At 45.5% G+C, this 15,560-nt stretch overlaps 2 protein-coding genes across 6 annotated transcripts; one reads left to right on the top strand and one right to left on the bottom strand.

The window, feature by feature from the left end:
- Window positions 1-745: 745 nt before the first annotated feature.
- Window positions 746-6,541, bottom strand: LOC134051398 (oxidative stress-responsive serine-rich protein 1-like). 4 transcript variants are annotated; one of them, XM_062505123.1, is made up of 4 exons: window positions 6,487-6,541; window positions 4,181-4,297; window positions 2,301-2,414; window positions 746-1,555 (listed from the first exon to the last, which is right to left on the bottom strand). In XM_062505123.1, exons 2-4 carry the CDS (start codon window positions 4,258-4,260, stop codon window positions 868-870), a joined length of 882 nt encoding a protein of 293 aa, XP_062361107.1. In that variant the 5' UTR covers window positions 4,261-4,297; window positions 6,487-6,541; the 3' UTR covers window positions 746-867. The 4 variants fall into 4 exon arrangements, with proteins under 4 accessions (XP_062361107.1, XP_062361108.1, XP_062361109.1 ...); XM_062505124.1 differs by having other exon boundaries at window positions 4,181-4,294; window positions 6,487-6,527; XM_062505126.1 differs by lacking the exon at window positions 6,487-6,541 and having other exon boundaries at window positions 924-1,080; window positions 1,164-1,555; window positions 4,181-6,164.
- A 72-nt stretch (window positions 6,542-6,613) lies between these two features.
- On the top strand, window positions 6,614-11,616 carry LOC134051360 (oxidative stress-responsive serine-rich protein 1-like). 2 transcript variants are annotated; one of them, XM_062505077.1, is made up of 4 exons: window positions 6,614-6,648; window positions 7,492-7,612; window positions 9,258-9,368; window positions 9,986-11,616. In XM_062505077.1, exons 2-4 carry the CDS (start codon window positions 7,536-7,538, stop codon window positions 10,668-10,670), a joined length of 873 nt encoding a protein of 290 aa, XP_062361061.1. In that variant the 5' UTR covers window positions 6,614-6,648; window positions 7,492-7,535; the 3' UTR covers window positions 10,671-11,616. The 2 variants fall into 2 exon arrangements, with proteins under 2 accessions (XP_062361061.1, XP_062361062.1); XM_062505078.1 differs by lacking the exon at window positions 6,614-6,648 and adding an exon at window positions 6,810-6,928.
- The last annotated feature ends 3,944 nt before the right edge of the window (window positions 11,617-15,560 follow it).

Here is a 15,560-nt window from a genome sequence, read left to right as displayed (position 1 = left end):
AATGCAAAGCTGGACAGGGCACCTGAAGTGACAGTGGTTTAGCAAGACTGGAGTGCAGACACAGAGCTCAAGATTTCCCTACGACTGACAACTGTTCACTCCAGTCTATGGGTTTTAATGCCTGAAGGAAGGCATATAATGGTCCTATAGAGCAGGCTAGAAAAGAACTGAAAAAACCCCAAAACTGATAGACAGTGTATGAATTAAGACCACTGAAATGAGCAAATTCTGGTTTGCTCACCATAACAAATACAGTGAGCAGAGCCATGCCTTCACTTTTCCTTTGGTTAACCACAGCAGCAACTCCCCTGAAGAATGCAGGGGATTTCTCTTGCAGACAAGTCTCTAAGGCCTGCTGGAAATTCAGTAAAAGCTTTGCTTTCCACTTTTCCAGTAACAGTACCTAGGGGAGGGTAGGAGATGGTCACGTTCCTTTATGAAATAAAATCAGAGGCATAAGCATCCAAAACCACAAGCCTGAGTCTTACAACCTGAGGTCAAAGTGATTTCAAAGGAGCTGAATGACACCAGGTGTCTCACAAGAACAGCTCTAATCACCAAACAATCTAGGGACTCCTCTCCAACAAAGCAAAAAGATGATTTTGGAAACAAAGTAGAATTAAGTGTTGAGTCTCTTAAGTACAGGCAAGTATGCTCTAATTTCATTTACCACACTATCTATTCCAAGCTTAAATTATAATGCTGAAACAAAACTGTTTGTCCAGCTTAAATAATCAACATCAGCTGAGATGCAAAGAAGTGTTTTTATTGCAAGCACAGTGAGCAGGGAGCGGGTTGCATATTCACATGATGTGCCTGAGGGCAGATTTAAACCAGCCACCCTTCTGGTTTTAGTGCTTGTTGCTGTCAGGTGTACATCATTTCTGCCATGTGAGACATTTTCTTTGGAATATACAAGTAATACTCCATGTATCCTGAAAGATCTTCAATTGTCACATCATCCACAAAGGCCCTGGCTTGCTCAGAGCAAGAGCGTGGAGAACTTGAGGGAGTTCTTGATGGCACAGGCTGGGAGTGATCCTCAGAAACCGTTCTATCAGGTGCCAGTGGGAGGGTGCTCTGCAAGCCAGAGAATTTGTACACTTCCATATCTTGCCACAGTTTGCACTGACAGGCTTTATCTGCACATGCACATGGCTCACCCGTGTTCAGCTGGGACATAGACTGGAAGTCAGAAAGCTCTGTAGTCTTTAGGCTTGTTTTGGATCCTGGAGAAGCTGCAGCTGGAGGGTTCTCCTGCGTGTTCTCCGACGTCAACCGTGCAAGAGAAACTGCCAAAGACTCATCAGCTCCCTTCTGGCCAACGTCCGGAGTGACGCTGCATCGTTCGTGTGCACAAGCTTCCTTTGGGACTGGCATCCCAAACCCACTGCTGTCCTCCTGGCCATCAGCATGGCTCTTCTGCACCAGCTGGCTGCATGTGGAATGTGACTTCGTGCTGCAATGGATAAACTTGGGAGGATGAAGAATTGGAGACTTGGAACGCCTGCGACGCTGGGTTCTCACAACTCCTCTCGAGGGCTTCTTCACAGACCTGCCAGAGAAAGACACAAAGGGAACGAAGGTTCACCAAAACACTTATTGCTGGGTTATAAGTAACACTGGGCAAAAATCTCTCCTGCATTTATATTGCATGCACGAGCTTTAGGTTTGGAGTATTTGCTCAGGGTATTCTGCTGTCTTGGAATTTGACTTAGTTGTAGACAAGCAGTTGTATACAATATAAAAGGAACACCACAGAAATGCATCTCATAGAGAGTGGGCTTTAAAGGTCAGAAAATGAGTAAGGCATGTGAGACAACAAAATCATCTCTACAACAAGGACAAAGCACAAGAAAGGAGTGCAAAACTAATGAATCAAGGGTAAAGGATGATTTTGTTTCAGATGAACATAAAGTTCTGCAGAGATACTCTAGAAACCAACTCTTTATTTTAATCTAGCTCCCAAGGCATGATGACAGCTTCTGCAGTGTCAAACAATGACTGAAAGAGATGCATTCATGATTGTCTGATTCAAAACCAAGCAGCTCACATTTGCATTGAGAAAGATCTGTAATGTTTAGCCACCTATAGGTGACCAATTTCCTTTCACTTCATGTAACTGTAAAGAAAAGCAGTCATATATGAAGAGAAAAAGGTGGTGTGAGTATTTTAAGTTCTTTGGTAAAGACAATTCAGGTCCCTTGTTTAGAGGGGCACCAACTAGAAACTGTCTACTTAACATTCCTTTTCAATGCAGTATCATTTGAAATAGTCTGACTATCCCAAGCTTCTCTTACCCATGCCAGGTTTCCTTAGAAGCACACGCACTCTTAGGCTTGGTTTCATCTGCCACTGTTCTAACTACTCCTCTGGGACTTGTCCCATCACCCACAGAGAGAGAAGTGGTACATCTGTGAGAGACAGAATGAAGAGTTAACAGCCTACACTAGTTAGCGTTATGATTACGAAAATAAACCCTTGTGCATTTTCTTCCCCAGAAAATATTGCTCCAAATTATTTAGAACTCATCTTAAAAGACCTACCTACAAAGCCCCAAATCAGAAGGATGAGTGTTGACACACCCTACCTCCAAGGTCTGTATAACAGACCCTTTGACCAAGAGATGCCATTCACAGCTCCACGGCAGAGCCAGCCCCACTGTCAGTGACAAACACACACAATGGCCAAATTTCAGCTTCCCAGGAGAGGGCAGGGCAGAAACACCATCACTGAAGAAACATGTCTCTTTTTCCAGAAACAAATAAGCCATTCTTTCCTAAAAATAAATGTTCTTTGGACATAAATAGACTTTGTTTAGCTGAAGAACACTTAAGCTTCTGTGTAACATAGCCTGTCAACATAAGCTAAAACTCTTCATGCTCCTGCAAGTTGAATCATTTGAGTCACAGAGTTGTGTCAGACCTTCAGCTTCTATTCAAGGCAGGGGCCTTAGTACATTTGCTAATTTTTCTGGCGCTATAAATTCATTCCACACTCCCAATTTGAAGGACTCTTCACGAGAACAATTCTGTGAAGTTGTAACTTCACATATCACACTGGAAATCCCAAGAAATTTATTTTCCAAATCCTAAGCTAAACTAGTTTGTAAACAGGACGGATTCCCTGAAAAGTGAAAATAAGTCCCCACACACTGATGTGGGATGGGGTTAAAATAATCCAAACTATCAATCAAACTAATTTCCAATTAAAGGACAATTTATACAGAACACAAGATCAAAAACCACCAGCAAAAACTCCAAAGTAATCAAATATTCCCAGCTGGAGGATGGTACTAGAGATACTGAAGAAATGAGAGGTAATTCATGACCAATGACTTTAATTAAACAAAAGATAACTTTATAAGTTCATCTACCCATAATCTCAGGTCTGTGGTAATTCTAGTTACCACCTTGATGCTGCCTTATCTACCCTTTCATTTCACTGACAACATCTTATGAGACCCCAGATTCTACAAGTAATGTGCAATGGTGCACATCTGTCAGGAGAAAAAAACACTTTATGTGGAAGCCTTCCCTTATTTAATTTTGGGTAAAAATTATCATTACCAACAGAAGACACGTGGTGCTTGTATTCTGGGACAGTGAAGGTAAGTGCCATGTGCCAGATCTCCACAAACCAAGACAACACAAAAAGCATTCTTTCCTATGTAGTGATTTTGGTTATAAATAGAAATTGTGACAGCAATGAAAATAGTTTGTGTGGGAATCCTGCACTGAATCTAATTCCCTCCCTTACTGACATGGAAAGAAAGTTTCTCTCCTGGGAAAAGATGTGATTTTATTCTCATAACAGGCCTTCAGAACCATGGCAATATGCTAAACTCCACAGCAGAGTTCTAGTCCTATTGACTCTAGTACTGGTAACCTCTGGCAACCAGATTCATGCCAAAATTCATTTCAAGCACACTGTCAGCTGATCATGATTGTGAGGTTTCTTTCAAACCTGCTGCAAGCAGACAGCAATCAAACAATTTACAATTCCTTAAGAAGTGCACTCTGCAGGTAGTGAATTCACTTCAGTCTGTTTAACTACAATGAAAGCTTTATGTGCCTAACCTTTTGCAATTACCTCATTCCCTCAAATTTCACAGCAAGGGTGTTCCCTTGGAGTCCATTTGTAAGATGTCAAGTCTGTGCCTTCCTGTGGTGTTACTCACCCAGCTGTGTCAACTCTCAGCTTTTTGAATGCTGTCTGCAGGCTTTCCTCTTCTCCATCTTTAGCTTCTGATTTCATCATTGGGATGGCCAGAAGGTGATAGAATTACCATGTACTGCTACAAACAGAAAAAAGACACATGAAAATAAGGGCCAAATCACTGTTAAAAGCATTAGCTGCCCAGCAGCACCATAATACTTGAAAATAAACTCAAAACAGCACACTGAGCACACAAAGCTGAGGTCATTCTAGCAGAACATTTTTGAAAGCTGACTCAGAACAAGCTTTATGATACCCAAGAATGAAACAAACAGCCTCTTGTACAACTGTAGGTGAATTAACAATTCAAAGTCAAATCTGGTGTCAACAGCATCTTGTACATACATTACAGCCCAGCCAGACTCTTCCACTTGTCTTACAGTGATATCAGAATAATTGTAGAAGAGGTGAAAGTGAGAAAGAACAAAACCATTAGAAACAGTCAAACTTTTACAACCCTTCTTTCCAAATTTGGGACGCAGTGTTACACACAAACTTTTCAAAAACATAAACCAATAGATTTTTCTTAAAACAATATAAAGTTTTAAGCCAAACAAAACTTTGTGATGTTTAGGTCCCAGCAAGAGTTATGCAGTCCTACCAGAAAATGGTATTATGGCTACAAATAGCTGTCAAAAATTTCCATTATAAGCTTGTGAATAAGTATAAATGCAAACAAATACAAAAAAAAAAGAAAAAAAATCAAGAAGCCTTGCTTTAAATAAAAAAAAAAATAGCTGATGTATTTTTTTTAATCTACCCTGGCTATCATTTAATCTAGCTACAAAGGATCCCAAATCTTTCTAAGTTTGATGCTCTTTGGGTTTGCTGGAGGTCAGGCACTAGCAGTGTATCCCCAGGTCAGGACTGTCCAGTCCTGTTTAACATCTCCATTGACTGGATGATGTGTGAGGGTACCCCAACCACATCTGCTGATGTCACCAAACTGGGATGAGTGCCTGAAACACCAGTGGGACCTCAACAAGAACCTCATGAACTCCAGCAAAAGGAAGTGCAAAGCCCCGTACAAGCTTTTTTTTTTTTTTTTCTGTAGCAAGGAAAAGAACTCTCTCTTCACTGAGAGCTGAAGCCCTGCAGCTCAGTTCCTTACGCAGAGGGACAGGGGTAATCTCTGTTCCCTCACCCTCTCATTCCAGCTGGACGTGGCAGCTCTCCCCACTGCTCTTCTGGCTGCTCACTGTGCTGTGATTTCACCTGGATTGCAGACAGCTATTATGACACACACAGAAGGATGATGTATCATAACAATTTCAAGGCACATGGTGTCCAATGAGTCAGACGGGGAGTAAACAGGAGAGGAAGAAGCTTAAACATTGACAACATGATGCTTGTCTGAGCCAGTTACAATTTAATAGTTTCTCTTAACCAGGTATTACTGCTCTGGTCAAACAGATGGCCTCCACTTCTATTCCTTAGCCCCCAAGTCATCCTCAGATGATTCTTTGAAATGTAAAAAACGTCAGGCTACATAAGTTGTTTTTTTTCTTTCAAACAGCAACCTCCTATATTATATAATCTTAGCAGGAAGATGAAAGCAAAAAGTTTTAAAATCACTGTACATCACTCAAAACAGAGTACCAGTTTTTACACTAAGTATTTTATCGTGCTGCCCTTCATCACCAACACTGCAAACCCTCAAAACAATGTGGAATTTATTTAGATAAAAGTCTCACTGGGTGATAATAAAGTGTAAGTTTAATCATTTTAGATGCATGAGCCAACTAGCACACACATAAAAAAAAATGAATTACTGTGAAAACCAGCCAAAGTTTACCGTATCAAAAAACACGCCGAAACTTACGGTTTTTACCTCCCAGGAAAATACGCATACCTTTTCCTTCCTATTTGATTTTCGGCTATTCCCCCGGTAACAGCGCACTACAAACCCAGCTGAGCGCGGGACGAGGCACCGGCACCAACCCGGGCCGCGGCCCCGGGGGGGCAGCACACGGGCCGCGGGACAGCAACTTTTATTTTTATTTTCCACGTTTTCAACCGCTCGGAGTTCCCTCCCCAGCCCTTCCCGCCCAGCAGCCCCAGAGCTGCAGAGCTCGGCCGTGACTTCCCCAGCGCCCTCCGCCCTCACGAGGGGACGGTGGCGGGAGGAACCGCGCGGGAAGGTCCCGCCGCGGGGACACCCACCGGCCCCCCCCGGGGGAGCGAGGTGGGGCCCGCGCAGGGGGCTGGGATGAGGAGGGAGGTGGGGACGGGGCCGAGGCTGGAGGCGGACACGGGACCCGCACTCACCGCGCTCCGCGGGCCGGGCCCGCCGCCTCCGCCGCCCCCGGAACCGCCGCTCGCTCGCTCGCGCACGCGCGCGCCCGGCGGGGCGGGCGGGGTCGGGGCGCGCCCCCGCGGGCGGTGACGTCACGTCCTGTTGTGCTGCGCGCCCCGAGCGGGCGGCGGTGGGTGAGTGATGGCCCCGGGACCCCCCGGGACCGGCCCTGCGCGGCTGGGGAATGCTCCAGTGGGCGGCGGAGGGGCCGGGGGGGGAGCGGAGGGACCGCCGCGGGTGTTCCCGGCGGGGCGGCGAGGGGAGGCCCCGGGGCAGGTGGCGGAGCGCTGGGCTGCCGCGGCTGTGGAGCCTCGGGCGGGCTCGGGCCTGGTCCCGGCCCCGCGCCGGGCGGCGCCCGGCCGCCCCCGCTCTGCTGCTGCTGACGAGAAGAGGCTCGGGAGGGATCTCAGCAAGGTGCGAAATGCCCTCAGGGTGGGCGCACAGAACGGTCAAGCTTTGCTCGCTGGTGCCTGGGCACTGAAACGCTGTCTGAGCGTAGGGAAACGCTTCTGTCGGGGTGCCTGAGCACGTGCTGTCCGGGGGGGCTCTGGAGTCTTCTTCCTTGGGGTTATTCAAAGGCTACCTGGACGTGGTCCTGGGAAACCGCTTGGGGTGACCCTGCTTGAGCAAGGGAGCAGGACCTCCAGGAATCACTGCCAACCTAAACCATCCTGTGACTCTTGCAAGCTCTCTGAAGCTTTGCTGCAGGTGCCGGGCTCACAGCTCAAAGTTACATAGGTTGCCAGGATTTGTATTCACCCGTTGATAAAAAGGCACTTTGGTATTTTTAACACAGGCTGTGCTTGTTCCAAAAAACTCAGACCTTGGAGTTCACAGTGAAAAGCCCAGAGCAGGTCTGGTCAGAAGGCAGTGGCATTGCCCGCGGAAAGAACGAGCACCTGTCATGGTGTCAGTCAGTTTTGTACAGACCACGTGTGTTCAGACCTCAGTGTCAAATCCCAGTTTCTGTGTTTCAGTTTATTCTATATGGCACGGTTGGTTACCCACTGAGAGCACATCAATGGACTTGGAATCTAAAGATGAAGAGGAGGAGAGTCTACAAACAGCGTTCAAAAAGCTGAGAGTGGATGCAGCAGGGTAAGTGAGCAACAAAAAAGGCAGTGTAATTTGTCAGGCCTTCATTACACATTTGTATTTATTTTCTATTATTTTATATTTCAAAATGAAAAAGTAATTTGGTGAAAGGTTCTTTGCTCTCTGAACTGCATCACTTCAGATGAAATGCAGTTATTATAACTGTCTAATATGCAAAGCAGTAGTTTATTATGGAGTAATTTTGACTAATATCCAACTGAAATCACACAGTGACTGAATGGAAGCATGAAAAGACTCACCTTAAGCAGTGAACCTGTTTTTAACTGTTGTAGCTGTAGTCACCTGGTGTGATATAGAGTTTGTTTGTTTGTTTGTCCTGTAAACACTGGTGTCTGCAGCCACATTATAAGCCTTTATTTAGCGCACAAAATTTTGCTTAGAAGGCATCTGGACAACAGCACCAGCACGTCAGAGTGTGCTGGGGAGCCCAGTCTCACTGGGAAGAGTCAGGCTAAATATGAGCTCTAAGCATTTTTGATTTCAGGGGATTTTGTGGAATAAAATGTCTGCAGACATTCTTACACTAAAAACTTACTCAGTAAGATACTGGGTGTGCTGATAATACGTAGTGTAAGAGTTGATAAAATTATGCAGTCTAACACTCTGAGACCGTTCACTTGAAGTCTTTTGGGAATTTATGAACACAAGAGGAAGTTTTGTGTTGACAGTGTTACCTAGTGAATTCATCCCCACAGCCATCAACACTGTGAATTCAGGACTTCCTCTGCATGCAGAAATATATTTTGCTTTGCTTCTCATTCCCTCTACTTCAGGAGGTCTTTTGAGCAATGTGGAAAAAAATAGCTGTTCTCTATCAAGGAACTATGGTTATTAATCATAACACTTTTGATGTAGTACCACTGGCAGACTGTGTGGGCTTCTGGTTGATTCCTGATGACATCTTAGGCATAAAAAGATCTTGTTTTGCAGGCATGTGTTGTGAACAGCTCAAATCTTGTGACTAATCCGTTAAGATCGACTTTGGGCAGAGTGTTTGGGCTCTTTGCTAGAATTTCAGCCTCATTTCTTACAATTTCCCATGTTCCAAATCACACCTGCAGCCATCGTAACTATAAATACAGATTCATGTGCTGAGACATTTATGTTTGTCATCTAGACCTCCAGGGTCAGATGCTTTTTTCACTTCATGCTTATCTCAAAAATGTAATAAGAACTAAATAAATCAAGAATCTGTCCCTGCCTGTTGTACCTCATCCAATTCTCCACTGACTCCCCCTCAGCCTGCTGCTGCAGGTGCCTGACTTTGTATTTCAGAGGAGTAGGAGAGTATCTTTAATGACTATTGTCTGACAAGAGCGTTTGGAACCTGAGTTTACATTCCTTTAATGCATCATTTTAGTACAAATAGGGCATGACATCAACCTCTGGGCATTTTGGCTGTCTTTCATTTCATCTCACCTATCTTTAGCCACTTGATGAGGCCAGTACAGTAAGAGGGGTTGGATAAATGTCTGTAAGGTCCTGTTTGTTCCCGCTGTCTACAGAGGGAGTCAGTACAGCAAATTTGATGGGCTTAGCTGAGCATCCAAAGCACATAGGCTGAATGTGGGCCTCTGGAGCCATATGTTCAGCATTTCTGTGATGTGTCATTTCCCTTTTTACCCAGATGTATTGCAGCTCTGTCCGTGGGCGACGGGACAATTCTCAGAACAATGACAAGAGCAGCCACGGATGGAGCCAAGCAGCAGACTGTCAGCTCCAAGGAAGCGTGGCATGGGTAAAATGTGACACATTGAACAGTTGCAGGCTGCTTTCAGTGCCAGTTGTTGTTAATTAGTTGCTTCAAGATATCTTTCCTTTCTATCACAAAATGATAAGTGATACATTGTTCTTAAGGAAATTTCATCAAAGTATTTTAAAACCATATTGTATCTTCTCTTGGAGAGGGTCCCCAAAACTTTCTTTTCTGTTGATTTCATCAGTAGTACTTTTCTGCAAGTGTTAAACTTTTGCAAAACCCTCTCACCTCACTCTTGGGTTCTTTTATTGTTTTTGAAGTACCTGGATATTCAGTGTGACTCTGCAAGCAGCTCCAACTGATGCAGGTTCTGCACTACAGTTCAATTTGGGATGACAGAGTATCATTTGCTTAAGGCAGAAGACTTGGGGGGAAGCACCTTGGATAAGGGTTCCTTGTATGTATCTTTCCTTTGGGGAACCCGAATTTCTTCAGAGTTCTCCACAGTTTGTGTCAGAGATTGTAAGTGACCGGTCATCCTGTGTTTCCAAGCAGAAAAATAATCTTGTAAAATATTTTTAATCACGTTTCAGAACTTACTGGGCTGTAGTGTAGATTCTGGAGTTACCCACTTGCTCACCTGTTGAACCCCGCAGGTGTGTGAGAAAGTCTTCCCGAGGATCGGTGAGGGTCCCGCGGCGCCGGCGCTCCAAGTCTCCGGTCCTGCACCCTCCCAAGTTCACCTATTGCAACACGAAAGCCAACAGCCAGCTGAAACACAAACCCCAGGCAGACACTTCGAAGGGTGTCATCAGCTCAGATGTTTTTGTCCCAGCAGAACGTGGTACGAAGGACAGGCAGGATTCTCACCGTGAGGCCAGTAACGACAGAACTGAACCGTTGGAAGCTCTCACTGCCGAAGAGCCTTTGCAGAAGCGAGGGGAGAATTGCCCTGCTCTCTCCTCATCCTTTGAGAACAGCTTGTGTTCTAAGCAAACCTCAGATTTCCAGTCCTTATCCATGCTTAGCAACAGCAGGCAGTGCCCTTGTACGGACAAGAAGTGCCAGTGCAAGCAGTGGTGCACCATGGAGGTGTACTCCTTCTCCGGCCTGCGGAGCGTCCTGTCCGAGTGCGAGAAGGCAGTCCTGGGGGTCCATGCCCACTCCCTCCAGAACAGATCTCCCTCTGGGACAGCCTCAGCAAGCTCTCCCAGGTCTTGTTCTGAGCAAGCTCGAGCCTTTGTGGATGACGTGACTATTGAAGATCTTTCGGGATACATGGAATACTACTTATATATTCCCAAGAAAATGTCTCACATGGCAGAGATGATGTATACTTGACTGTAAGCAATAGAGAATCCTGAAGCAGAGTTTGTTACAATGGTTGGGCTAATTGCCTTGTCAGTGCCATGTTTTCACTGTTGTGTGTTTGATTAAATGTTTCTTTGCCTCATACAGTTTAGTTTTCTAATAAAATGAAAAAATAAATATAGTTTCTGAGCTTAGTTCTAAAAAGAATGCACTAAGGTCTCTGCACACCTTAACAAAAGCACTCTAGATCAAATGAGCTCTGTTTGGTTTTTGGTTTGTGCTGTGGATATTGAAGCTCTGTATGCTGTTTTCACTATGTTTTGGAAAAAAAAGAAAACCAAAAAACTTTTTAGGTTTTTTTTGCTGATATTTTGAAGTGTTTGGAATGTTCATTCTTAATATATCTCAGTACTTAGAGAAAAGTTTCACAGATACAGTTCCATCCTCCTTATCCTGCTTTAGAGAGAAGGATGAGAAGGCATTCAGCATTTTGGATAGGATGAATCTCCTTCCCTCAAACACTAGCTGACTCCTTTTTTAGTTGGATCAAGTTGTGAATGCTTATTACTTACAAATTTTTTGAGAGGTCCAGAACATGCGGGTGTGTGCTTGGACCCTTCCTTAATCTAACTCTCTCACTTTTAAGCAGTTCTATTTTTCTGCAGATAAGTGAAGCTCTTAGAAGTAAAAATATATTTTGTTACTTGTGCTTTACAGATGGAATAATTTAGGGGGGAGTAAAGCAGGCTACCAGGTTTTTTGGGCTGTGCAGTCTCAGAAGTGGAGAAGGTGGAACCATCTCTACAGGATGTTTCTGAGCACATCTGATACACAGAGTGGTGTGGAAAGGGGGTGAACAAGACGTGTATCATCCTGGCTTTGTGCTGTAGAGCTATGACATTCCTGCTGGTTGAAAATACTGCAATAAAAAATTCTGTTGCCGAGACTTGCATTAATAAATGTTTGTCAAAACCCAGCAACTTAAAGTCTGAATAATTTGACTTACGTTCATCTTCCCACAAGACCTTCTGATTAAAAAAACTAACAAAACTCAGGTTTCAGTGTCAGCTGTACATGCTCAACAAGCATGTCTGAGTAAAGTACTGTAATTTTTACTTGCATGCTGAAAAAATGAGTGGTCAGCAAGCCAAGGAGTCACAAGCAGTTGTATAAAAATAGATGAAAAGCAGATGTGGACAGTTGGCCTTGTATTCTGTGCTGTAGAAGGCTCAGACATTCTAGATGATAACCACTGTAGATTTTATTCTCACCATCCTTAACATTTACAAGTTCAGGAAGTTGAGATTTAAAATCCAAATAAATCAAAATACATAATACAACTAAAACTAATTTTGCTCTTAAGCTTCATGCATATATTCAGCATGCAGTATTTGCTCTTACTCAAATGTAAATGATTTCTACATTTTCTCATGTCGCCTCCCTCTTCCAGCACTAGCCTTCAATACCCACACACACTTTGGGTTTTCTCCACTTCCCCTTCTTTCTCCCTACAGAAAATCTGGTATCATATGTACTTTGCTTTTAAACATAAATATTTAGTACCAGTTATCTTTGTTGCTGCTATTTTTTGAAGGCTGTTTCTGCTTCAGCAGAGGGTATCTGCTCCTATTTTTATTCGTGTTTTGGTTCTGTGCCCTCTTTAAAACCATGGGAATTGTTGCTAGACAGAGGGTTTTTCCCCTTTTAACAGTTTCCCTGCCTCTTGGCAAGCACTGATCCAGAGTCCATGTGCGTGAAGTTGATGCACAGCTCTTCCACATGCACAAAAATGGTTATTTAAGCCTGGTATTTGTTGTCCCCACTCCTCTTGCATGTGGAGCCTTATGAAGGGGCAGAGCGAGGCTCTTCTGTAGAAATGTGGAGTGGCAGCCTGGTCAAGGTCACCTTGGGGCAGTTTCTGTTGTGCTGCTCTTTCAATAAAGTGTGCAGAACCCCAGGAAGTGTCTGGACTGGTGTTACATAAACCCAGTATGGATTGACAGCATTGGAAGGGCACGTTTTCACTTGTGGAGCTGCAAATGTGCCACAGACCTGCAGTGTCCAGGGGAGAGGAGGAACTGGGGAAATAATGGAGGTTAAACTAGTACAAGATCTAGCCTGAAATTGAGGGCAGAGAAGTGAATTCAGGTTGCCAGAAGGCCAGGTGGGGGGAAAAGCCTGAGAGCAGGTTCTGAGGGCACACTTCCAGGGTGTCCTGTGGAGGACTGGACTAACTGCTAGTGAAGGAGGAAGGAAAAAGGGAAAAAAACACAATAACTCAGTCATTTTGTTTTCTGCCTGAACCCCTGTTCTTGCCAGTGTTTAAGCACATTGAGTGCTGCCTGTGGCACAGCAAGGGCAGATATTTTGGTTTGTGACTGCAATTGTGAGGTTTGCAGCAAATGTACTGGAACGTTGCTGCTGACATTTGCACAGCACAGACCAACCCCTGGGGGTGAGTGATGGGCCCTAAGAGAAGCCCAAACTTATTGTTTCCATCAAAACCTTCTCAGTTTAGCTCATCCATATCACTCTGATAATGCAGTAACTTCTTTTTGCTGCCTGCCTGAAACCTCAGGATTTATTGGAAAACTGCATCTTCGGGAATGCCTGCACAGCACCTCTAGCTTGATTGATGAGTAGAGATGCCCTGGTACAAACAGTGCTGAATGCAGCAGCCCTATTGCTCCCAGCTGCTGCTGTACCTGCCCCAACAAGCCTGGGGGATGTTTTCTGTGTGTGGATGCTCTAGGATCTGTTTGCAGTCAATCTACAGCATACTTCTGAAAAGTTCTGAGAAAGCACTAGTGGATTTGCAGTGCTCCCAGGACTTCTAATCAGATCCCAACTCTCTATTTCCTATATCAGCAGACCCAGCCTGGGTGTTTTCCAGCAGCTTCCCCACTCCCAGCACTTTACAAGTCCTTGTCCCTCTAGTTTCAGGACTAGTTCAACTGAAGAAGGATGCAGAAGGGCACCCTGGATCAATGACATTTCTTTCTTGCCTTAGAGAAGCCAGATAAATCCAAGCTGAGCTTTACATTGGCAGACACTGAATCAGGCCACTGGGAAAAAAAAAATAAAATCAATTGAGCCGTTTCTAGAGCCTGTTTTCCAGCCTCTCCTAAAACAGGAAAGGTTCTTCTGTGCCTGCAAAGTCCTGTGACCGACACCATCCTCCTGTTCTCTCATCTCTGTAACCTTTGCATCAGCTCTGAGGTGAGACCTTCCCCTGGATTCAGTATTTCCAAACTGTCAGCAGCCACAATCCTGCTCCGATGGCACCTTCTACCAGGGCTCTGCCAGCGCACAGCATCCCATGGGGCAGCCCCACACCGACCCCTCTGGCAGTCAGGGAGGCTGTGTTGAAGAGCTGCGGACGATCTCAAGGTCACACAAGGTCAGGGCACCCCTAAAGTGGGCTGGAACCCCTCATGCCCTTGAAGCCTTGCTCAGTTTAGCCAGCCAAAACCCAGCTAAATAAACAGGTTCCAACAGAGGCACCGTGTACCTGCAGGACCCAGAGGGATGCAGCAACATGTCCTGTTTAACTCCCCACGGCGCAGCATTAATTCATCACAACATGTACCACTAGATGGGGCCTTCTGGACAGCGACTTAAGGAGAACGGCTGCTGCCTGGTCAACCTGCGCCCTGCCTTTTCTACACCCACCGGGTCCACTTCCAGTGCAAGGAGTCCCCCAAAGACTCTTGCAAGCAGGGGAAGCTGTGGAGCCGAGGGTAGGGTGGTGCTGCAGGCGCCAGCTCTTCAAAGCTCAGTATTCCCTCATTTTTGCAGCCCCAAAGCAGAGGCCAAGCAAGAACCTTTCTATCAGTATCCCTGAGGACAGTTCTGAGACTTGGGAACACCGGGGCTGGGGAGAGAAGTTGTTTTTGGGGGCTGTTTCCTCCTGGGGGGAGAGAACAGGGAGGAGCCAGGGCAGAGCACAGCACTTCCCACCCCTCCCATCACCTTCCTGCACACCCTGAGGAGCAGAACATCACAACAAACAAATAACCCATTTTCATCTCCCACTCCCTACAACATTGCTCCTTGCACTGTATTTATGCAGCTGGGAACCAGTTTGGCCCTGCTCCCTCCCAGTGGTCCTGGGTGAAACATGCCTCAGTTTCCCTACTTGACCCAGATCTTCCAAAACTTCCTGTTCCTATCCTCACCAGACCCAGTAGTTGAGACTGAGAGCTCTCACACACCCTGAGACACAGGCTGGTTCCCTGTGCTACACAGCTCTCACCCCATCCTTACCTGAACCTGCCCCTACAACCCCCTGAACTGGGCTGGCTGTATCCCCTGGCACTGACAATTGTTCCAAGGGTGGGAAATTATCTCCAGGCTCCCAGATTGCTGAAGATGGGGCATGACAAAGCCAAGTGTCATAAAGCACAAGTCCAGCTGTCCAGGTCACTGTATTCAGCTGCCTACACCTGTGCCTGCAAACCTCTGGGTGATGCTCATGGGACTGGAAGAGCAGAAGCAGCAGTTCCAGAAGCCCCAGTGCTCTCCGAGTCTCCTGGCCGGTTTGGAATTGTGACACACCTTGCTAATTCTGGAAGTGACCTCCAGCTGTGCCTACTTTGTCCAGTTTGGGCAGGCAACCCGGGCTCTGGTGCACACCAAAGGCTCCTGGGCTCTGCCTCTGTATGGGCTACATAACACCCAATAGACAGAAATTAATTTGTGCTCTCCAAAAATAATTGAATACCTTTAAAGAGCCATTGCTGACTCTTTCCGCGAAGGTTGCAAGGCAAGCACGACACCTTCTAGGCATTTTAAAGCCAAGTGTCCATCACTGTGGCTATTTATTACACAACCGCCATATCAAAAGCAGACAAAAAAAATTCCTAATCTTTGCTGAAAAACGTTCTCGAGGAGCCGCAGGGGTTGGAGCTGCCCCGGGTT

Source organism: Cinclus cinclus, chromosome 18 (assembly GCF_963662255.1).
Source record: "Cinclus cinclus chromosome 18, bCinCin1.1, whole genome shotgun sequence".
NCBI lineage: Eukaryota > Metazoa > Chordata > Aves > Passeriformes > Cinclidae > Cinclus > Cinclus cinclus.
This window is presented reverse-complemented; position numbering and strand designations above follow the sequence as displayed.